The sequence below is a fragment of the Peromyscus californicus genome, unplaced genomic scaffold (genome assembly GCF_007827085.1).
Source record: "Peromyscus californicus insignis strain IS unplaced genomic scaffold, ASM782708v3 Scaffold_18__1_contigs__length_77618521, whole genome shotgun sequence".
Taxonomy (NCBI): Eukaryota; Metazoa; Chordata; class Mammalia; order Rodentia; family Cricetidae; genus Peromyscus; species Peromyscus californicus.
The window spans coordinates 39,558,806-39,583,222 of record NW_026294480.1 but is presented as its reverse complement, the minus strand read 5'-3'; the positions used below and the strand labels follow the sequence as shown (position 1 = coordinate 39,583,222).

The 24,417-nt window shown below is 44.0% G+C and overlaps 1 protein-coding gene across 5 annotated transcripts in view; it reads right to left on the bottom strand.

Moving 5' to 3' along the window:
• Nucleotides 1-24,417, bottom strand: part of Pde4d (phosphodiesterase 4D) — a 698,811-nt gene that overhangs the window by 38,574 nt on the left and 635,820 nt on the right. For 4 of the 5 annotated variants that reach the window (XM_052743269.1, XM_052743270.1, XM_052743271.1 and 1 more), the window contains exon 6: nucleotides 17,415-17,527. In XM_052743269.1, the coding sequence (XP_052599229.1) occupies nucleotides 17,415-17,527 (113 nt within the window). Of the gene's footprint in view, nucleotides 1-17,414; nucleotides 17,528-17,613; nucleotides 17,923-24,417 lie in introns of those variants that run through there. The other variant, XM_052743274.1, reaches the window with a different exon arrangement.

Here is a 24,417-nt window from a genome sequence, read left to right as displayed (position 1 = left end):
ACGTTATGATTTATACTTTAAATATGATGTGGTTTACATTTATAAGCTGTTCAAATGGGTGGAAGAAAAGAAGCTCCTGAGAGAAAGCAGCCATGACTTCACAGGTGAACACTAGGAGTAAAGACTACCTACAGACACCGGGCTTGCTCAGTGCCTGCTTGAATACTGCCAGAACTAAGATGGAGGGGGTCGTGGTGGGAGGCTTTGCAGGAGAGGGAGGAGGAGGAGGAGGAGAATCATCATCATCATCCTGAGTCAAGTGCAGCCATATTTAATTATACGATGATCCCATGTGCTTTTTAGCCAATTAAGATCTTTGATCCCTTCCCCCTCCTCTACTTAACATTCTTTTAGAGTTCTGGACTAGGAAGGCTGCCAGAGATCTGAGTTCTGAATAGGCAGTCACTTTCAGATACTCCAAAGGCACCACACTATGGTAGATTAATCACTTCTTTCAAAACTTCTTATAGTGTATTAGAGTAGTCCAGCAGAGAGGGCATGGATAGATAATGGGATTGTTTTAAAATCCCACTTCACAGCTGAGTAGGAACATGAAAGCCTGAGTCACTCCTCACTCAAGATCGCACAAAAATAATCAGAATTAGAATCTGGCATTCGCCAAGAACAACATCTTCATTAAGTAGTCTGCTATTTAAATCTCTTCCAGAATGAAGATGTAAGGGGAGGCGACAATGAAATTGAAAGAAGTGTAAAAATGGGAGTGAGGTGTGGTGATTCAAGCCTGTGATTCCAGCATCCAATGTGCGTACGCTGGAAGGCTGTGATGAGTTTGAGGCCAGCCTGCGTTACATAGTGAGCTGCAGGTCAGTCTTGGGTAAGACATTATGTAAAACAATAACGGTGGCGGGATCTCAACAATAAAAGAAAACATAGCTCAGCCGTGGGATGTTCAAAGTTTGCAACATTGAGAACTATGAGGCATTCAATGGTATAAAGCACAGAGTACTTCAGAGGCCCTCATATGATTTTATGCAGTGTGTTATTGAAGGGCTCCGTACCATCAGGAGAAAAATGAGAGCTAGCACAGGTGATCTAGCATTGTGTATGAAGCAGGTGCCAGAGTTCAACAGTTAAGTTTTATTATCTAGCAGACTCATTTGTTGCGGGACATTTGTACACTATGTGAAAATGTAATGCTGTGGTTGGTGTAACAAAAAGACAAATGGCCAATAGCTAGGCAGAAGGTATAGGCAGGACTTCGGGGAAGAGAGAGAACTCTGGGAAGAAGAAGGAGGAGTCACCAGCCAGGTGCAGAGGAAGCAGCATTAGCAGTATGGAGAGGCGAGATAATGAGCCACACTACAGAACGTAGATTAAAATAGATGGGTTAATTTAAATTATAACATCTAGTGAGACAAGCCTAAGCTAAGGCCAAGCTTTCTAATTAACAATAAGTCTCTATGTTGTTATTTGGGAGCTGGTGGTACAGAGAAAGACTGGTTACAACCATTTCCATAACATGAAAAACAATTGGATCTGAATGGTATTCAGACCCCAGCAATGATGTCTACCCAATAATGTGTGCAAGAAATGGTTTCTCTGCAAACCACTGAAACTACCAACAGCAGCTAAGAAAGCACTTGAGATCTCCACTATTATTCTGGGATCACTTCTCAGAATGTTCTGAGCTGATAAATGCAAATTCTCAGACAGGACTACAACAGAATGAGTCTTTATAAGTGGTAGACTGCCTTTCTTGGACATGTCCTGCTGCTGTGTGGGTCCATTCCACCTGACTAATGTGTATTAGGATATTCGACTAGCAGCATTCTTTAAAGAAAGCTCTTTCTATGTCCCTTAAAACTGATTTGATGCCAGGACACAGCAAATAAAGACAAACCATAGCTCAGGGATTCATTCTAGAAGCTGCAACAGGAGGGAGTACTGCCCCCTATCGTTAATGTGAAAACACTGCAAGCCTTGTGAACAGTGGTGAATGGCTGAACACACACAATTATATCTTTGGTTGTCACTTGCCCCTCACAGCTAGGGTACCACATATGTTAATTAGAACATATAAACTTCCATCTAGGGCACTAAGAAAATAAATCAAGCAGATGGCATCCAGAATGATCAGTTCTGATCATTCACAAAATTGTCTTCCAAAACTCATAGTGAAGCATCATAAAACTAAAATTGATTGTGTAGATGTACCATATTTCATTATTCATCCATCAGTCGATAGGAATCCAGGATGATTTTTATCTCCAAGCCATTGTGAGTAGTGCAATCAACATAGATGAGCAAATCTCTGTAGAAGGATTCAGAGCCTTCAGGTCTAAGTCCAGGAGTGGTAAAGCTGGGTCGACTGACAGATCTATTTCTAGCTTTGTGAGGATCCTCCATCTCTATAGTGGTTGCCAGTATGCACTTCCATCAGTAGTGAGTAAGGGCTTCCTATTTGTCTTATTCATTTATTTGTATTTTGTGTGTGTGTGTGTGTGGGTGGGTGGGTGTGGGTGTGCGCGCATGCATGGGCAAGCGTGTGCATGCATGTAAGCCTATGCCTGAGGAGGCCAGTCCTTGGATTCGCTGAAGCTGGAGTTACAGGTGGCTGTGAGCTGCCTGACATGAGTGCTGGGAGTCGAACCAGGTCCTCTGGAAGAGCAGGAAGTACTCTTAACTCCAGAGTCATCTCTCCACTCCTGTCATTTGTTTTCTTAATCTTGTCCTGACTATTGAAGACAGGCGGGTTACTTCTATGTGGACATATGACCTCACCTCAATTTCATGCCTACAGATTGAACTGAGAAATTGTCCAGGATCTCCCACTCACTACTGCCTTTTCCTCCTAAACATTGAATTACCGCTAAGTCATTGTCTGGGTTGAGAATTCCACCTCGCTGTCTACAGCCTCCTCTGCCTTGTTTTCTGTGTCTTGCCACCTTCGCCCACCTTCCATGTCAATTTCAACCTGTTCCAAGTCCTTATCGCCTTACGGCTTAGTTCTCTGAGTCTACTTGTTGGGGTCGTTTCCCCTCAAGATGACCTATCCTGTACCCTGCCTCCTGAGGTACCTTCTGAAATCACTGTTGCTGTGTTCCTTATAATCAAATGTGAGGGTTCCTCAGGGCTCCCGGGGGTCACAAGTGACTTAGACTAGCAACTAGGACAGCATGGTTCTGCCAGATCTACAGCTCTTGTGCCTGCCCTCTGGTCCTATAGCTGGATTCTCTCTTCCAGTCAGCCTTTTGCTTCCAGAAGAACCATTAACCTCCCACCTCCACAGAAATTCAATGCCATGAAATCTGCAAGCATGCTCCATTCTACCCTGCCCAGTCTGACCACTAGAACATACCTCTACACTCATTACCACCTACATAATCCCTCCATGCTCAGATCAAGCTTCAGTAGTACTAATTCTGGGATGCGGCCCAATCATTCTGCTCCTCTGGGTTGCATGAATGCTCTTTGAACTTCTCTACAAGGAGATTAAGTTGTCTATTGCTCATTAACACACAATGACTTGCTCCTGTGGCTATCTATATTTTTCCATGGTACGTCTGCATGTTCTGGTAGTTATCTATGTGTTTGCATATAAGTACTCACACAAAAAAAAATTCTCATTTTTCACACAAGAACCTTGGAACAATCAGATGGTCCCTAAGATCAGGGCTAAAACAATCTCACCGAAAAACTAAAAACTATATGTGGTGTTAGCAGTCATGAGGTATAAAACATAACCAATCCCTACTAATGATTTTTTTTACCCACAAAAGTGGTCCACTGATGCAAAGAATGGTGACAAATGATCCCAGATAACAAAGACACATCAAATGCAAAATGTCACTTAAAAGACATGTTGATAAAGACCCAAGTCAATGTCAGATCTAGCGTCAGTTTGTATTTACTTCAAGATAAAAGCCTTGACAAGTAACACCAGACTGGTTTGTCCTGGACCACCTTAACTTTTCTACCTCAGTAAAATGAATTGGGTAAACTGGTCAATTCCACAAATCTCTTTTGCCTCTAAAGATAGAGATTTTTGCAATTAAAGAGAAAAAAAAGCAGATTTGGAATAAGAATCCCACATTTGAGTTCTCTGCAAAGTGCCTGACATGAAGTGGCAAGTCGATCAGTCACCTAAGCAGTGACTCACTTTCAACCCCTGTAACAACTGCACCCCTAGGGAATTTCTTGTCACTGGCCATGGCCAGTGTCAGACTCATGACTAAAACCTCATCACTGAGCTGGCACCCGGTTCAAGGTCATCTCTTCCACTCCCGCGCCTCGGCTGGATTGTCATCTCTAATCGGTGCAAAGAGTAAAGGGCCGACCTTCAGGTCTTGTCTACTTGGACCAGGAGGAGACGCCCAGCATCTCGATTGATCTCTGGTACCTCGGTAACCACAGTCTCAATAGTTCACCGAATCAAGAGCCTTGGAAGTCATCCACAGTGAGAGAAACTCAAAGCTCAAGAAACGGGCCAACTCTTGACATAATAGGGTGAAAATCTACACATCCCCCTTCCCTGTGACTGCCTTCATACATCTAATCTCCGAGTGACCAGCGTTAACTGGTCAGTTTAAATTAAAAATATGCTATCGCAGGGTGCTAGGTTACCGACCTAAAACTAAAGTAAACAAACTTGGTGAGCACCACATATGTAAGCGAGCGAGGCCCCATAAATCACTGTGACTGGGTATCAGGATTTCAAAGGCGCCCTGTAAGCTCTCCCCACGCCTGTCGACTCAAGCTTCAGTTGCAACGGGTTACCTATACAGCGGCATATAAAGTTGACCTTTTAAGTTTAAAAATAGCTGCAGTCCCATCCCTACTAAAGATAGTCCACAGTGCCTCTGTGGGCGGGCGGCACACTCAGTGCTTTACGTAGGTTCTGCTTCTGTTTGACAGGGGTCCTGTGGGGTGGGGTTATCTAAGTGCTGACTGACATAGAAAATGGGCCCAGAGAGATGGAAATGATGGAATTATCCAAGGTCACCTCTCTAGTATGGGGTGGATTTCTACACAGTTGTGGAACTGCTCCTCAGAATTCAGGGGACATCAGAATGGAGGGAAAAGTTGGCTATCACCTGCTCCTCTGCCTCACTGCACTCTTCTCGCATCTAATGGCGACTTATGACCAATTACCAGGACCCACCGTGCTTTGGACACAGTTTATTCCCTGCTTTTGCAGCTCGCTCCCTGCCATGCCCACGCCTCTTCCACTTCCACCCTTCACTCCCCAGCAATATGTTCCTCAGGGGATGGCCCAGGAGTTGGATTGAGCAACCTACCCATGCTTCTACTGGGCCATGACTCAAGGAGGTCACAGGTGAAGGAGGTGACAGCAAGCTTGCAGCGCTAAAGAGACTGAGCCTCGTGAAATACCCCCATGGCCATAAATCTCACTCTCCAGTCAGCCCTGCCCCTCCTCCCACATCCACAACTGACTGCCCTCCCTTAGACGTTTGCACCCTTTGGCTGACCTGTCTGGGATTTCTTTTTTTCCTTCCAGGCTGTCCCAATGGCTCATGACAAGCGCATTTCACCACAGGAGCCCTGAGGCTGGAGACAGGGCAGGGACACCAACTGATCAGTTTGCCTCTAGCCAAAGAGAGTTTTGACCCCAGGTCAGCTCCAGCTGCTCCCATTACACCTCCCTCCTTCACACTCTACAGTAAGTTCTCTACTCTACCCTACTTTTCTTCAGTTTTCATGATTTACTCCCATTCATGAATCCACATCCCTATCTCATTTTGTCCCTACTGGAAAACAACAACAACCACCTCCAAGCCAACTTACAGTCATAGGCTAATTTTAAAATCCTAAACCTGTTTACACCTTTCCTGAATGTATGCTTTGCCTGATGCTACAACCCCCACTGTCAATAAAGCTTCATCCCACTCAACCCCGCAACTCTCGACCAACTTGGCAACTCAAGCTTTAGTTACATTGTCCTATCCAATGCCCACGCATAAAGATCAGTGTCCTGTTAAAAAGTGCCTCCTCTGTCTAGGTCACCTTCTAGCCTCACAGGCAGTCTTACATCACACTTTTCCTGTGAGCCTGAAGCTGGGGTGCTTTCACTCCCATCTGACAGGACTTGGAAAAGGAGCCTGGCAGAACAAGATGTACTAGCCTCTAGACACCTACAATCCTCTAGTAACTAGAGGGTTCCCTCCTGGGAACCAGCATTTGCTGATACTGCTATTGCTATTTTGGAATCTAGTCCCTCACTAAATAGATGAGGAAATTAAATAATTAATTAAATGTTCGCGTATGCTTGGAAAACATAACCTGAGAACACGCATCCTTCCCCCCCACTCTCTCTCCATCCATCCGTGACTGATGATAGAGTCTTCTGACAAACAGTGCATTGCTTCTAGGACTACACTACCAATTCCAGGTGGAGGTATGAGAAAACACACACACAAGGTGGCTCCCGTTAGGTGGTAAGGTACCGTGCTGGGGTTTCCTAACTAGCTCCAGTGGGAGTCAGACGTACCAAATGGACAATGTTTAAACGAGTGACCGGAAGAGGAAGCAGCAGGAAGTCATGTCCGCATTGGACCTGACTCTTCATGAATGGAACAGTAAGTACTGTGTCTTACTCTGCAAGATCAGGTCTTCGACTGTTCCTCTCTACACCCTTCAACCACTGACAACAGCATAGAAAACCTGAGCTCTGGGTCCGACAATATCTCCCAGGTAAACTCATCTTTTCTTGAGGAATAGTAAAGAGACAAGTCTATTTCCAGAAGCTTCTTTATGATTTCTCAAAACTCCTTTCTACTCACCCTGGTGCGGAACTAAGGGACTACACTGAGAACATAAAATTATGAAGACAGAGACTAGAAAGTCAACGGTTACACTGAAGACGATATTAATCCTTTTCATTTTATCACTGATTTTTTGAAGTTGACTTGAAATATTAAAAAAAATTAAAAATAAAAATAAAAACAAAAACCAAGCTTACAGAAGGCTTGGCCCTCAGCCAAAGAAGGGAAGGGACTAATGAATAATTATTCTGTGAATTAAAACACTCCAAATTGTCTTAATTTTTAAATATTCTTTCAACAGAATTATAGATTCCTCTTTTGTGAAATGAGGTTTTCTCACAAATAAAGTGATACCAATGCATCTGCAAATACTAATAAATATTCTTTATTAAAAACCAAAAGCCTCTCCAAATTGGAGACTAATTTTATTGTTAAATTTTGCTATAAAGCCCACCATGGTTAGATGGTTCATTTTCTCCCCAAATTTGAAAAAAAAAAAATCTAGCCAATATAAAATAGAATTGTTCCTGGCCAAAGAATGTATTTCTTTTCTAAACATTGGAGGTGCTATAAGGTGTAAGTAATTAATTATTAAGAAATGCTATTTATTTTTAAAATATGTGTAATTCAGTGTAACTTAATTCCTTAAAAAGAATCTTTTTTTTTTTTTTTTGGTATGATCAAATATTTGCTTTTCCACTGCAGGGAAGTATCTGTTGTTTGTAATCAGTTTGGATCGGAATGGTTAGGGAAAATTAAAAAGGAAATTAACAAAAGAAAACTACTTTGATACACCATCAAAATATTTTGAGGCATACTTCTTTATGAGGTATTTTTCATCTTGAAATCTAAAACAAAGCAACCAGAGCACTGCTGTAAATGGACATAGTGGTCTTGAGAGTGCCCAGCCAACTTCATGAAAGGGAGGAAGTGTATGCACATCCATGGGCCTGATGTATTCCAATATGGCAGCTGCATCTTTGCCTGGTTGCTATGGATACACCCCCATCACAACTGTGCTTTCACTACTCCAGACCTGTTTATGACAGGCCAAAGTGCTTCCTATTAGGGTGCCTACATCTGCACAGCACACTGTTGCCAGCAGTAAGAGCTGAGGACTGCCACTCTGGGGATCACTGTGCATGCAGCAGGCCAGGGATTTGGAGCAGCACTGAAGCACACTGGGCGAAACGTCACAGAATGCCACCCAACAAGCAAGGCTCAAAACACACATTGTGTTTTCACAGGCTAGCAGGGAAAACATTCAAATTCTCCCTTCTCAGGTGGAATAGACGGATGGTGAGAACGCTACTGATAAAATAGTCCTAGATGAAAACAAAGAGAAGCCACACTCATGACCTGTGTGGTTTTGCCTATGCATAATTAAAATTTTAATCTAATTAAGGTAAGACTAATCCAGAATATGCTAAATTGTGTTACATTGTGTTAATTTGTGCTATGTGCCTGGCTTTTTGTTGTTGTTGTTGTTGTTGTTGTTGTTGTTTTGGTTTTTTTGAGACAGGGTTTCTCCATGTAGTTTTGGTGCCTGTCCTGGATCTCGATCTGTAGACCAGGCTGGCCTCAAACGCACAGAGATCCACCTAGCTCTGCCTCCTGAGTGCTGGGATTAAAGGTGTGCGCCACTGCCACTCAGCATGACTTTTATTTTATTTTATTTTATTTTCTGAAAAGTCAGTATCTATCAGCAGGACCAAGGCTCCTAGTGAGAAGAGCCAGCTCAGCGTTCTAATCATGAAAGAAAACCATGTTCACAAAAGCAGGAATTCCAATCCTCAGACTCTCAAATCTCCAATCCAGAGTGAGAAATGACATTTGCCACAACCAACATCACATGCTAAGTATCACTCTATGTGACCACGCACACAAGGGTGCACTGAGTGTTGGAGAAATGCACTCACCATAGGATGCCTCGTCACCAAAACAAAACAACGATAAACTATGCTAAGAGTTAGGAAAGTCATATATTTGCAAAAATCAGAAAAGGACCTTATACCCAATTAGGAGAGCCAGGGGCTAGAGAGGGAGGTCTGGGTGAAAAAGGCTTCTAAATGAGGTAGCATTTCAGATACGCCTAAGAGGCTGGCTAAAGGTTTTTAAGCATGTTGTTTTAGAACACGCTTACTTACAGGACAGAATTCCCATACACTCCACACTCAGTTTCCCTTACTACTAACGTTTCACACCAGTCACAATTAGTGGGCCAATACAGTGATTTCAAATGCACTCACTGCTGGGGTTTCCTTAACTTTTTAGGACAGGTCCCTTTTCTGTCCCAGAAGCCCAGCCAGGACACCATATGTCACATTACCTTGCCATGGCTCCTCCTGGTTGTGAGTTTCCTACATGTTCCTCGTTTGTGATTACCTTAAAAAGGTTCCGAGGAATTCTTTTGTAGAGTGTCACTGACTAAAATTTGTCTTATCTTATTCCTGTAATTAGATTGGGGTTATGTTCTGAGTATGAGAATGACAGACGCAAAGTGCCATTTGTATCAGATCATATCAAGGATATATGCTCAGTACAGCTTCAACTGCCAATGTTGACCTTGGTAACGGGCTAAGGCAGTGTTTTAGTATTCTCACTAAAGAGGAAGCCCCCGACACTCCTACTTCATACTGCACCACATGGAAGGAAATTACTGTGCAGAGCCCATATTTCAGGGCAAGGGGAATTAAGCCCTTCCTTCTTGTGGGAACAGTACCCACAGAAGTGACTTGGAGTGCTCTGGGTAGGAAGTTCGTCTATGCCTGTCCCTCATCATTTGTTCAGCTAGTTGTTTTCTTCTTCTTCTTCTTCTTCTTCTTCTTCTTCTTCTTCTTCTTCTTCTTCTTCTTCTTCTTCTTCTTCTTCTCCTTCTCCTCCTTCTTCTTTTTTATCAGTATGGGTTAAGTGTATTTGTTTTATAATTTGGGTCATAACCTAATATCACATTTTCTTGCTCAAATTGTCCCAGCTCGGGCCACTGGGTGTTCTTTCGGTGTACTCTTGCATCAGGCTGATATGTCCTCATCAGGGGAGGTCTGTGTGTGTGATCACATCCTAACTTTCTGGCACCACAAGATGCTCCAGGCTCTTCTTGTCCATTCCCTGCCCGATTCTCTAGAAGCAGCTATTTCTCAAAGGAATCCCAATTCCTCTAATTGTAATGTGGTATCAGAAATCAGGACATCAGTGCTGGGAGTGCTCATGACACTGGAGTATGGGTGCTTGTCACTCCTTTCAGCTGACAATGCAAGGAAATGTTTGTGGTATACCAGATGGCTGTGATATTATAAGGTGGGATAGAAGGCTATGCTCCGAACATACTTTTTATACTAGATTGTAATGAGAGGTGGTGTGCCTAGGTTATTCAGAAGAATAAGAGATGCATTTATTTATATGGAAAACTAGAGAGACTATTCTTTGCTGTGACTTTATGCATTTTTGCCAGAAAAAGCTCAGAATTTTAGACATTCTAAAAACAAGCAACAACAACAACAAAACCTCAAAACAACAACATACAAACCCATGTCAGTTTGTTCTGATCTATTTGTCAAATTACAGAAAGAAACAAAGGTGAATTCCCTGAAAACGACATACAAAACGAAGAACTGGCTTTGTAGCTTTCTAAGGGTCATGAGGGAAAAGAAGAGAAAAAGGAAATGTAATTCCCCTGGGTTAGTTTCAGCATCGCCAAGCCACCAGTAGACACATCAGAAGGATAGGAATCAGGATAGCAGCAGACCCCTCCCTAATCCACCACCCCCACACAAAAAAAGACTAATGATGTTCTTTCATGGATGGAAATAAATGATCTAAGATATCAGTACTGGCAGTGTTCCTGACTCTGTCTCCACCATTCTTGAAATCATCCTCGCAGCTATAGCAGATCAGGAGGCTGAGGCACAGAGGCAAAGTGATCCAAATTATACCAGCAAAAGGCAGAGGCTGAATCCAGCCCAGACAGATCCAGGGGCCACTGTGCCTGCACAGTGGGCAGCTAGGATGGAAACTCTCCCGCAGAAGTGCACCATTCTCCCCTCTAGTAGAGAAATCACATTGGCAGGAAAAAAAAAAAAAAAAGGAAAATTACAGTTTAAACCCAGGTCCTTCTAATTGCAACGGAACTGCTACATTGTTTCAGTTGCTGTTAGATGACAGCACTCAGCGTCCTTTCGAAGTGAGCAAAAACGTGTGGACCTTGGGCGCAGGTTTTCTCCTTTGTCACACATCAGTCATAACGTAGATGGATACAGCTACCTTTGCTTAACATGGAACATTCTGGTGAGGATTTACCTTTTGAAATTGCTTTGAATGAATCAACAACTAACAGCAGCCATCAAAGCACAATGAAAGCACAAAATCTGAAAAACACTAACTTGGACTATACTTTCTCACGCACAGAAATAACACTGTGTACCACGCCAGGAGGAATAGAATGCTAGATTCTCCTCAACGCGCTTTTTTGTGGAGACATATAATTTGTGGAGCACCCAGGGTGTGCTCTGCACTATGCTGGACTTTCTGTACATTGTAGCCTATGTTCTCTCTCCTTTCTTCCCCTCTCTCTCTTCCCTCCCTACATCCCCTTTCTCTCCCTACACCCCTCCCCTAGTGCCTCCTGTATGACAGGCTGGGCTTGACCTCTCTATGTAGGCAGATGACCTTGAACTACTGTTCCTTCTGTCTACTTCCTGGATGCTAGGATTACAGGCATGTACCATGCGGCCCAGTTTATGCAGTACAAGGGATTGAACCCAGGGCTTCACGAATACTAGGCCGGCGCCCTACCAAGTGACCTACATCCCTAGCCCAGCATTTCAATCGTATTTCTCTTCTTGCTACTCATGTTTACAAATGAAGACACTGAGCTTTGGGAAGGCAAGGCTTGATGCCCAAATGATTAGGTAGGAAACAGCAGCGCTGGAATTTGAAACCAAGCTCCTCTGACGGCAAACGTCTATGTTCTTTCCACTCCACAGAGCTGCTGTAAGCACTAACAGTGCGTGCTCTAGGCCAGGGAATAAATGTCACTCATCTTCCTTACATAGAAAGTTCAGCAAAACATTTTTTAAGAGCCAAGAATACTAAACAATAACAAAAGAAAATGCTTGGTATTTTCCACAGTACAAGATCATAAACTCATCGTTACGCTAGCTGCTATGTCCAATTTAACTAATGTCCTAGTGGACACCGCAGAGTCGTCTGCTCTTTAAGTATATATATATATATGTATACTTATATATATATATATGGCTCCTCCACCAACGGTTAGTGAAGAAACTGCCTTCCTATTACTGATACCCACATGCCATAGAAGCATCAGGTGCTTCAAAGCATTGTCTACCAGTCTTGTTATTTGGGAAAAGAAGTCATATGACTCATCTGTAACTGTTTTATCTCATCCAAGCCTTACATTCTGATTTTTTTTTTAAAGGGGAGGATAGTTCATAATACTCTGCCACAGAAGCCACCATTTTCCTGTAAATCAAACTGATAGGTAGTAACTGAAAGCATTCTTCTAGTAATGATTAACCTACTGAAACATAAAAGTGAGGGGTGTTTTGTTTAAGTTCACCAACACCAAACGCTGATACAAGAACTGAACTGATGATAATGTAGGCTCCCCCCCCCCCCCCCCCCGCAGCCCCTTTTGGTCCTTGGCGTCTTGCTAAGTTAAAATCAAAGACCATACTCGTCAATGAAGTGAAAAATCTTTGCTGACATGTTTCCAGGCCAGTGAGATGGCTCGGTAGGTAAAGGTACTCATCAGCAAACCTGCTCATCTGAGTCTGACTCCCAGGACTCACATGACAGCAGGGGAAATCACTGCTGCTTGTCCTCTCGGCTCCAAAAGAGTGTGCACACGTGCGCGGAGAGATGCACACGTGTGCATAAACTTCAAACCTTTGAAACAAGTGTTTCTTTTTCCCTACGATCACTTAAAAGCAAGGGAACATTTTTTTTTTCTAATTGTGATGACATAAACAAGGATTCAAAAACTTTTATACTCACTGTGCGGATCTATATGGAAACTACATAGAAGCTATCACAGTCGGCCTTTATTGAGTAGTTGGAAGAATCGGACACCAAACTCAAAACACCAAGAAGCCAAGTTCTGAGTTTCTATAGCCACAGAAGAGCTCTTCTCTTAAAATTTATATATTTAGGCATACACATGAACTCTTAACAATCCTCTCTTCTATGTTTTAACGTTTAAAGATTTAAAAACTGTCCCCTATTTTTACTCTACAAATTAAAACGTCTTTTCCAACGAACTGAGTGTCCTTCTTAACGGAATTTCAGCCCCCCTGGGTTATCTTACACTTGTGCTGGGCCGGAGTATCTTAAGACTCAGCCACAGCTATGAACATCCATCCCATCTTCCTTCCTGGAATCCCCCTGGCCGGAAGAAAACCGTTATCAGCAGTCACAGCAAGGGCTACCCTGTGCTATGCACACAGAAGACAGCAGGGGGAGCCAGTGGGAAAGTCGCTGAGAAAAAAAAAAAAAAAAAAAAAAAAAAAACCCTGCTCCAGGCAGCTTCATTTGTAGGCCAAGCAGAGAACAGACCAGAAATGGACCAAAAAAGACAAACTAAGATGCACAAAGAAGTCTTAACGGTGTGTGCAGAGCTGGCGTGAGTGCCTCTGAAACGAACCACAGAAAAACCTTAAGGAGGCTCGAATCCCAACTTCAAGACCGACCTTCAGTTTGAAGCCCAGTGGTTTCCAACAATACTGAGCTGCCAAACAGCCCCGAAAATTTGAGAGCAGAAACAAGTAACATTTTTAGGTTGAGAGCTTCTAGGGAGATTTCAAAATGATCTAATTCTTCTCCTACAAATATCACTGCCCTTACATGGGAGACCCACCAAAATGTGCCTTATTAGGTCACAAAAGGCTCGGTACAGAGTTCCACAGCGGAGGACCCGAGCCCTGTCTGGCTCACCCGCAAACACTCTCTCCTCCTCAATTTACCTCTTTCAGGAGGAGGGGTGGTGACCAGAAACATCATCAAATTATTCTGCATTTGAAAGTATTTTAGCCATGCAAAATCTGTATAGAAGAACAGCAAATAGCCCCAAACTCATACAATACTATGTATGTCCTGAAGACTTAAAAAAGGGTCTACATTTTCAGTTACAGTACAACAGCTAAGTGCCCCATTTGGTCTGGAATTCTAATATGAATTTTAAGAAAAGCCTGAACATCTACATAGAACTTCAAAATGTTCTAGTGATCTAGGGGCGATAAAGACAGTTACCTTTGAACTACAAAAATCTCTGACCCATAAATGCCAACCAACCTTGCCTTCTTGTTAGGGGGGAGTGGGGGATGGGTTGGGGGGGGAGAGGCTGGGGAGCGCAGAATGAGGGAAGAGGGGGATCTTTGATTGGTGTTTGGAATGAATGAAAAAAATTTCTTAATAAAAAAAAATAAAACGCCAACCAAAAATTAAAAAAAAAATTATTCTTGGGCAGTAAACTAGTAAAAGTAAGTATTTCAGACAAACAGGAGCTCAAGAAAATCTGGCCTCCGACTCTTTTATTGACCTTTCAAATTTATTATTATTATTATTCTATCCAGATTATGCTAAGGAAATTGAACCTTAAGAAATGTTAACTTTTTTTTTTTTTTTTTTTTTTTTTAAGAACTCAGCCAGCAAAGAACAAACTTCTGACTGAACTTCTAGGTCTGTCCACCTCACTAAAATTGCTCTCAATTGTAGAAATGAGGTTCCAGGGGCAATCTGTACAAATCTTAGGCAGATTAGTGTGCTTATGAGGGTAAATGCTGTAGATTTAATCACTCAAATTAAATGCCATCTGGAATCTCTTACCCCACCCCACCCCCTGCCCCCAGTACAAGCATCCCACATGTGTTACAGCCAGCCCTGGCCCTGGCCAAAAAAATTCAACCATATTCCTGTCCCAGCCTATGCACACTGTGTCAGCAATGGAGAAAACATGGCTACTTTACAACTGCTCGTTAACTCCAATTTCTTTTACTGAGCTCTTTTAAATATATGAATTATTTGTTAGCAGGGTTGAGGACCTGGCTTCCCACTTTCTACTTCTCAAATCACCTATAATAAATCATGTCTATGATGAGTTTAAATAACTTGATTTGTTATTAGTGAATTATTGTGTCTTTTAATATATCATGGAAAAAAAATTTTTTTTAACTTTCACAGAGGAAAAACCTGTCCTGATCTTTTAAGGCAAAAGAGATGAGCCGAATACACTGACTGAATATAGGGCAATAAGTTTATTAACCAGCAAGTACTTATCAGACCGATTCACTCTGCTTAGCCATGTCTCAAGGAAGCTGTTCACATTGCCAGTCCAAACTGAAGGCAGGACGTCACTCAATGCCCTCAGTTGAAAAGCTGTTCCAACCTACTTTATTGCTCGGGGGAAGTGGCTTACTCCAGCCCTTGTTTATTAAGCAGAAGGGTGACTTTCCAACCTTTACCAGGGACTTTTTTCTTTCTAGGCTAACTTTCTCATCTCTGAAAGACCATGCAAGTGGAACACTAGTTTAGAAATGAATGATCACACAGAAATGAATAGCTTCGTGACACTGAAAATTCAAGCAGTAGCTAACTGAGCCAACGTAAGTATAAAATGTGTCATGTCCATAATCTATCAACCTTGAGGCTTCAAGCACAGCTGAATGCATTTTGAAAAGTATTTTCTCACTTTACATATATCTCACTTCTGCCAAATACACCCACCTCCGGTACATCCTATAGCAGTTAATACAAAGTTTGAAAACCTTTTGTGGCGAAGATTAGACAAAGCCCTGCCTAATTTGATGCCGGTAAAAGAAAGGTATTATTTTGAGCAATTACTATGACGTAAAGTTTTCAGCTTAAAATATGGACATAAGCCACTTCACAGTTTAAGTCACGATATTGTTCGATCTCACATCAATTATTAAACTCAAACGCTGGTATCAACATTAGGAATATGGATTTTTAAGGAAGGTAGCTGTTCAGATGCATGAAAAGTATTGTCAAATCACACTAAAACACAGGCACATGCACGCATCTTGGCGAGGGGCTTTCAGACTTTGATCTGCCTTCTGCTCCGTACATACACGAGGAGTGAGAACTCAAGCCTCCTGAGAATGGTCCTCTCAGCATTTTGAGACATTGTTCCTATTCAGCACATGTCTTCTGCTTTCTAAAGCAAATTGTTAAAAGAAAATGATTCATATTTTATGAAGTAAGAATTTGTTAGTCAAATGAGAACAATGGCCCTTAACACTGCTTGCAGGGAGCTACAGACCCAATAAGAAAGCAGTCACTGGTCATTCCAATGAAGAGCCACGACAAATTTAGAAACAAGGCCCAGATGACACCAAAAAAAAAAAAAAGAAAGAAAGAAAGAAGAAGAAGAAGCAAGAATGCACATTTGATTATCAAGATGGTACATACCAGTGGGTCAGTGGGGTTAATACTTTGGCGGGAGCCCCTTCAGTTTAAGACTTTTCATTACAACAACAATGCTATCTTTATGAATGGCATTATAATACACCAACCCAGTGGCTGGCTGATAAGCCATGGCATTTTTATAAAACCTGCACGGGGAATAAAGCAGGTGGGAAAGGAAGTACACACAGAGCTAGCAGGACAAAAAGAAAGCATCATTCAGCGAAAGGAAAGGCAGGTATGAGGGGGTGAAACGTCATAACTCTCCTGACCTTGTAAATAGGTGTCCAAACCTACAGCAATAACTTAGAGAGACAACTAACTGCCACATGGCCTTATTGACGGACTCTTCCGGCCCTGTGCATCAAATACATGGCCCTCCTTGGCCCCTAAGCCAGCCAGCCAGTCATTAAAAACCACATCATCTCAATTATGTCTTTGCATGGCCAAAGACATAAAGCACACGATTGTGTTGTTGTTTTAAATGCAACTCTGAAAGTACTCCACCTTACCTCCTAGGCCACTTTAAGGTTGCCTGGCGCTGAAGGTTACTTCTCAGGCCCCCAAACTCCATTAACTGCCCTGAGCAGCAGCACCTTGGCACATACGGCACAAACGCCCAGCTGAAGTCTATTGGTGACTAAATGACCTCAGACACCTGGATTTGGTCTCCAAGACTGAAGGAAACAAAGACAGCATAATGACCCTTCGAACTTTGCTGATATCCTCTGTGGAAGTATACCGGGAGCAGAATATTTAAAGGCCCGGATCCTTACAAGGTAACCCTGAGAACCAGAGAAATGGAAGCGAAGGTTGCAAGTTCAGTGAACTCCTCTGAGTTTGAGCGAGGTCAGTGGCAGCGGCGTCCTAAGTGACTCCTCGGAGTCCTGCAACTCTTTTTCCAACCAGGAATCTCAAGCAGTGCCTTTGATAATGGGCAACGCCACCAGACCCTACTGGGTTTCTGCTGCAAGGGCAAAGTGTCACTCTAAGGACCCTTCGTCCTAGGGATGCTCGAACTATGTCAAAGTCGCTGTTGTAAAATGTTTTAATCTACCTACTGGGAGGTATGCAAAGAGGAACCTCCCTCCAAAGGAGCAGAACAGCTAGCATGCAGTAAGCATGACAGATTTCTCTCTGTATTTCCCCAGGCCACAGGGATCGGTGATTCCCCAGCGTGGGAATCAGCAGTCTAGCAGCGTCACTGACACCCGAACCAGAGTAGGGGCTTACCTTGTTGGAGGCCATCTCACTGACGGAGTGCCTGGTCTGCAGGGTCTCTAGCTGGTCCAGACACCAGTCCAGCTCCTCCAGGGTCTCGCTGGCCAGTTTCTGGTAGGCCTCCTCTGCGAAGAGACAGGGAAATGGGGACTCAGTTCTCAAGCGCTTCACGGGGCCACCAGCGAGTTCAAAGGGGGCCATCCTGCCGTACCCCGCCATGCTCGGATGCCCGGTGCCCGCACATGAGGGCTGCTCCTTCATATTGCCGGGCCCGGCGGCGGCGGCGGCGGCGGCGGCGGCGGCGGTGGTGGCGCGCAGGGGATTGAGGCTGGACTGGCGGGGCCGGACTCAGGCTGGCCAGGATGCTCCAGCTTGACGTCGCGGGTCGGCCCTCCAGGGAGGGGCGCAAAGTGCTGCAGGCCAACTTTTGGCACGGGGACGCGGGCGGATTCTCAACGGCGCAAGCTCGGGGTTCCCTGCGCTCGGATGTTGCCCGGGGTGGTGCGCTCGGGCAGGGGAGGTGGAGGGGGAGGACGCTCCGCACACGGGCGGGCGGGCGGGCGAGCGGTCCACGGGTGTCCGCGTTCCGCGGCCGCGGCTCCACGCCGCCTCCCGCCGAGCCCCGCGCGCGAAGCGAATGAATCAGCCGCGGCCGCCGTTTCCTGTTTTGTCGCTCAAGTCCGCGGGCGGGCGGGCGCAGCGCCGCTCCATGCTGGCTTTCCGGGAACACTCCCCCTCGCGCCCCTCGCGGCCCCGCGGCGCTGTCTGGCTCCCCCGCGACTCCTTACGAAAGGATTCCGAATTGCAATCGGCTGCCCGGGTCGCCCGCCCCGCCACCGCCTCGCCGCGGCATCGCCCGGGAGGCAGCCGGGCGCCTCGGCTTTGAAGCGCAGCCCGGGAGGCGCGGCCGTGCTCGCGCGTGTGTGCGGCGCTTCTGTGGGGCTGCTCTGCACCAGAGCCGAGGAAAACCCGGCGTGGAGCGCCCGCCACCCGCCGCCCGGGGTCCCCGCGGGGCTCAGGCGGGGCTCGACCGGCCCCCAGCGCGCAGGCGCGTGCGACCAGCGCGCACCTGCCCCGCGGGACCCAGGGCGCACAGCGGAGTCCCGGGGGCCAGCTCTGTCCCAGCTCAGCCTGCCAGGCCTGGGTGTCCTGGGCGAAAGCAAGGTGACTTAGGACAGACACTACCCTTCCTGCAGGTTGAGGTTTGGGAGTTTCCCCGGGATTTACTTACTTGAGAAGGCAGGGTTATGGGAATAAAATAATTTCTATTACGGACAAACTGCCAATACCCAGCCAGCCCCTCTAAAATTTAGTGTGGATGTTAACAGATAAACCATAGCATCATGAGGTCAGAATGCCTTCGAACTTGGCAACAGGCTACATTTCACGTTCAGAATCACCTTAAAGGAACAGCAATGTGAAGGAACCACAGGGTAAGATTTACACATGCCCTGCCTCAGGGTGTCTCCTCTGCAGAATGCACAAGAACACCCTAGACTTGGGTCCAAGAAAGAAAGTTTGGAAGTCTGTTTCTGCTCACCGTAGATGAAATAAATACCAAAAGCATTGTGGGTTCTGTTGATAAAAGCTGACCTTGGGTACTTTTTCTAAAGGGATCAGTTCCCAAACTGACCAGCAATATTACTTAAGCGAGAGAAAAGTAGAAACCCCAAGGGTCTATCCTATGAAACTGTCAGCAGAAAGGAGTGGGGTCCTCCTTTTCAAAAATCTTCTGATTGACAGTATTGTGGGGCAAAGAAACTCTGTCCCCGTGTAGACCCCACTAATTATCAAGCATGGCAAAGAATTTGGTGGATTGAATCTCAAGATTCTGGGATTTCCATTAAATTTATAAGTTTCAGTAAACTTCCAGATTTGTGGTAGGCTTACTACTTGGCTTATCGCAATCCAAGATTTTTAAGCCATATGCTCATCACTTTGAGTGCTATGCATTAAAATTTGCCTCTTTTTGTGTTTTCCGCCATCATTAATCTCTGTAAATAGACTTTGAGTCAACAGCTGCCTAAAGCTTGCCAGGTGAGCTGAAATTGAAGGCTGATACTTTTTTTCTTTAACAAAGGAAACAATCTTAAAGATAAATTACAAGGAAAACATTAAATATTTTATCTGTTGAGTCTTCCCCTGATTATAAAACTGTAAAATAGTACATACACGCTTGTGTCTTTATATATATATATATGTAAAAGATGCAAAACATAGAAAGTCCTTTGTAGTCCCACAACCTAAAGGTCGGAAGCAATAGTTCAACATTTAAATATACTGAATCCATTCCATATAGTACGCTGAGCATTCTCTGGACACAATGGCAGTCCATTTATTATGCGGTTCTATTGTTGCTGTTTTCCTTTCTCTACTCTGTAAAACAGGAAACTGTAGGAGGGAAATCATTTCTGGTCACAGGAGTTGTCCATAGTGTGTACATCCAGTGCATTCAGAGGCATAAGGGATTGTGTAGCATCCATCTCCTGTCATCTTTTCAGTTGTCCAAAGCCAGGCATCCTCTATACATCTCTAAAGCTTGATGTCCTGTGTCCCTGTTTCCTGCCACCCAACTCTCTGAAAGCTTGAGTTCCAGGGGACCTCCCAGTACATGGCATGCACTCCCTGACCCCACCTTTACTATCTTCATGAACGTTTTCTGAAATCAGAAGTAGAATTCAGACCTTGGACCTAGCAGGATATGGCTCTATGTATTATATTTCAGTCTTTATTTTTTAATGTGGAACAGTAATTTTGAGAAAGTTTCAAGGTAATGCTTCAAGACATCATGCACTTGGACGGGTCAGCCTGTGAGGGGGTGGTACAGCAACATGGGAAGTAATTGGTTTCAGAAAACCCATTCCATATTGAAATCATCGCTTAGCGATTTTGACTATAAGAAATCAAGCAAGATCACATTCATAAGTTCCAAAATCTCCCACATGCTCTCTATATATTTAGAGAATGAAATTACCCTGAAACATGTACGTATTGGTGAGAGAATATTTACATACCACAGAATAAACAAACCCCTTTTGTAAAACCATGGCTGGAATAAAGACCTGTTGAGCTGAGAATTTACTTCTTTTGGACTGAGGCAATGTGACCAGCTCCAGGATTTTAGGGTCACTATTAAGTCTTCACTTTCAGGAATTTTAACCCCAACTGTACTAAGACATCGAGTAACTGACCTTTCCATCCCTCCCCGCTGGGTGGGGGGAGACTCAATGTGAAGTTGCCAGCTAACCTACAGGAAATTGAGTCACCACACCAAACAACACACCTAAATGTCATCTGCCGTCAGCTGGACCAAAACAGTGAGCCAGTTTAACGTTGGCCTTTACCAAGAACACATGCAGCATTCATTAATAAAATGCCCCCTAGGGGGTCCTATATGCTGTGGCCCTACTTAAAAATATATGAAAACTCTTCCATTTAACTGTCCGAATTTTGCTTAACTTGAGGAGGTAACGAAAGAAAACACTTCACCCAACACTATTGGCTAAACGCCACACAGACGGGGAAAGGGCTGGGTCACGGGCAGCTGAGGAATAACATGAGCGCTGGTGTTCTTCAAGGCACCCCTGAGCTGTGTAATACCGTGCGTCTGCTTTAACTCCCCTGAGTCTAAGTACTACTCAATACTTGTGGGACAGCACTTGGCTTCCGTCATAGCAATGTGCGCAAGGGTTCCCCTGACACACGGCCTGACATCTTGCCAAGGACTCCGGAGAGGATGCTGAAACAGCAGCTTCTCTTTGAAAGGGAAAAAAACGCCGTCAGCTCGGAGCCATGGGAGTTGGCTACAGGCTGAAGTTGTTTTCTTGTGAAATGTTGGGCCCATTACTCTTACCCACAACTCACTGTGAGGTAAAAAGAGTCACGCTACAGGACGTGAAGCTTGGTAAACACTAAGTTTCTTTGTCAGTGTCTGTGGGGGTTAAGGGTCTGTATAGGTCTGCCATCATTCCTAGAGAGGCCTACAGCTACTGAACAAGTCAAAACACAAAGCAATAACACAGGCAAACTTTGGGTACCACTTGCTACTCTCCATTTAAAAATTCATACAGAATGATCACAGCTGACTCTGGTTGTTTTTTCAATTAAATACATCAAATAAAACAAACACAGCTTCTAAGAGAAAATGCTCAAACATGCCTTTTTAATGTATTCCAATTTCTCCTCACCCAATCCACACTTCAATGCCCTTTGTCCTAAGGGAAGAATTGATGGTGTATGGAGTGGGCAGAGAGAGAAAATGACTTCTGCCTCACATGTGAGCTAATCATTCCTTGGCTCTGCTACAGGGAAATATCTGCGCAGGTAGGTTACCTCTAACTTTGGCTGACACATTTTCCCCCCATTACATTTTAACTGATGGGAAGTATATGAAGACCCTGGATTCTCTTTCAGTATTTTTATATATATAACAGGTTGAGGCAGAGTGTCGACGGCAAGCTGCTCCCATTTCCTAGGATATTTCTGGCATAGAGTTCTTGTTTTGAAGTATTTTTAAATCATATAAAATACATAAACTTTCACTAAATACTTCAAAGAAATGCTCAAAGTAAAGATATGTGTAATATTTTTGAGTCCCCCCCCCATTTCCCCAATAACTATGATTTTTTTTTCTAGAGCTGCCAAACGCTCTAGTAGAATTTTGCAAATGGATTGACTTCTATTAACTTTTAGTCTGCTCAACAGCTCAACATTTATATGGCACCATGTGATATGAGCTTTATTAGAGTCTGCAGAAACACAATGAGAGTGTGAACGTGTCCCTTATCCAAGGGAAGACCAGAGTCTTTCACTGAAGACAATTTTAGCACTCCATACAGTGGAAAAGGAAGGAAGCTCACGGACTGTGAGACGGTAAAAGAGGCCTGTTCAAGTCATATTGGCACACAACTGGGGGCAGAGAAGGCTTAGCCCTGAGGAAAGAAACCCAAGGTGATGGTTACTGTAGATCGTCAGAACTACAGGACATTGATGAGGCACACCTTTGGACTAGACTCTGAGGACTTTCTAGGAAAGGAATAACTAAAGAGTGTGAATAGCGCTAGACAATGAATCAGGACTCCAGACTAAATAAAAAGGGTGAGAAGCAGAAAGCCCTATGAGCATCAGCACTCTTCTTCTCTCCAGGAGATGTGATCCACGAGGAGGGTCCAGCCCACATGCTCCTGCCTTCATGAACTTCACCACGTCTCCTGTATCTACACGGACTCTATGCGTTGCCTCTGTGGTTCGGTCAGGTATCTGGTCACCATATGGTAAGTAACTAATGCATGGAAGAGAAGCGAAGAAGGCAGGTAGGGCGTTTCAGACACACAAAAGCAGCACACACCCTGGACCTTCGGACAATAAGATGTGTGACTATGCTTAGAGGAAAGCACTCAGGAGGCAGAGCCAGGCAGATCTCTGAGAGTTCGAGGCTAGCCTGGTCTACAGAGTGAGATCCAGGGCAGGCACCAAAACGACACCGAGAAACCCTGTCTCGAAAAACAAAGGGGAAAAAAAAGTGACTGAAGTCATTTAATGCTGAATTGCTTTAATTCATTGAAGAGACTAAACTTGACACCAGGTTGTCCCAAGAACAAATGTCTGCCGGAGACGAGAGTGCAGCAGAGAAAAAGCAGCAATGTTCTCACACCCAGTGTGATAAGGGGTAGGCTTCTAAAAGGGAGTGAGAGTGGAAGCCAGTTGTGTTCAGAAATCTGGGTTAGAGGCTTTGTGCACATGTACGCAGCTATAAACCATATTATTCCTTGAAGGAAACTGAAGAAACACAAGTTTCCACATTCAATTACATTCATTAATTTTGAGAAACTGTTTTCACCTAGAGACTGGAGGCAGTGAGTAGAATGTTGTGGGTTATTTTGGTCTCAACGGGAGGCTATGAGTTAAATGATCTTGTAGTACTTACTTAGTACACTCTCTCCCCTTCTCCATTTTGTCTTTCCGCCTCAAAAAAAAAAAAATTATCCCCTGTACGAATGTGCCAACTGTGCTCCTAGATGTGGAACAGAATTTACACAGACTGTAACTGTCTATTTGGACAACAAACATAGCCTCCTTTAGACATAGACTTTATTTGTGGTTCAAATAAAAATGATTCCTCTCAAGCGACGCTAGAAAGATGAAGCCTGTGTTTGTTGGGTTTTGTTTCTTTTCTTCTTTTTTTTTTTTTAGCAACTCATTCATTCTTTCAGCAATTTTCTAAGCAAGGCTAAGAGATTAAACACTAAATGAAGTACACAAAAGTTCCTGCTTACAGGGCCAGAGAGATGGCCATACACAGGCACAACACGAATAAATAAATAAACATTTTTTTTTAAATTCCACTAAACCATAGTTGACATGCTGCTGGTCAGGCTGATCTTCTTTTCATTTTCATAAACTTATACTCAACACCTGCTTTGTGTCACGTGCTGAACACAACAAAGGAAAAGAGATAGGCTTGGACTTCCAGGTGCTCAGAATCCAGTAATTAAGGCAATCAGTGTGCCACACGAGTATAACCTGTTCAGTAAAGGGAAAGGAAGCAGTACAAATGGCAGAGATGGGGGACAGGACAAGTGATCCTTGGTACAGCCTTCAAGAGATCTGGAACCACTTTCTGCAAGGGAGGATGTCAGTCTTGAGTCTCCAAGGCAAACTGAAGAATTGACTTGGCGGAGGACAGAAGGAGGCATTTGGTACAGAGGTGCTAATGTCATTGGCAGAACAGGGGTTCTTCAGATAACTACAAACAGATCAGGTCTAAGCAGGCAGCCAATGTGCAAAAGTGAAGGCAGACAAGTAACCTTACAGTATCCTAAGAGCTTTCAACTGTTCCTGAAGAATTCATTGCAATTCTTCCAGGCTAAAATATCATGTAGTCAATTTGCTTTTTGGAATAAAGTGAAAGGAGATGTGAAAAGTGATGAGGCAAGGTGGGGACATATAAGGAGAAATCAGACTAGAATTGGAGAGCGGGGAGGAGTGCAAAACCAGGTGAAGCATGTCCCAAGAG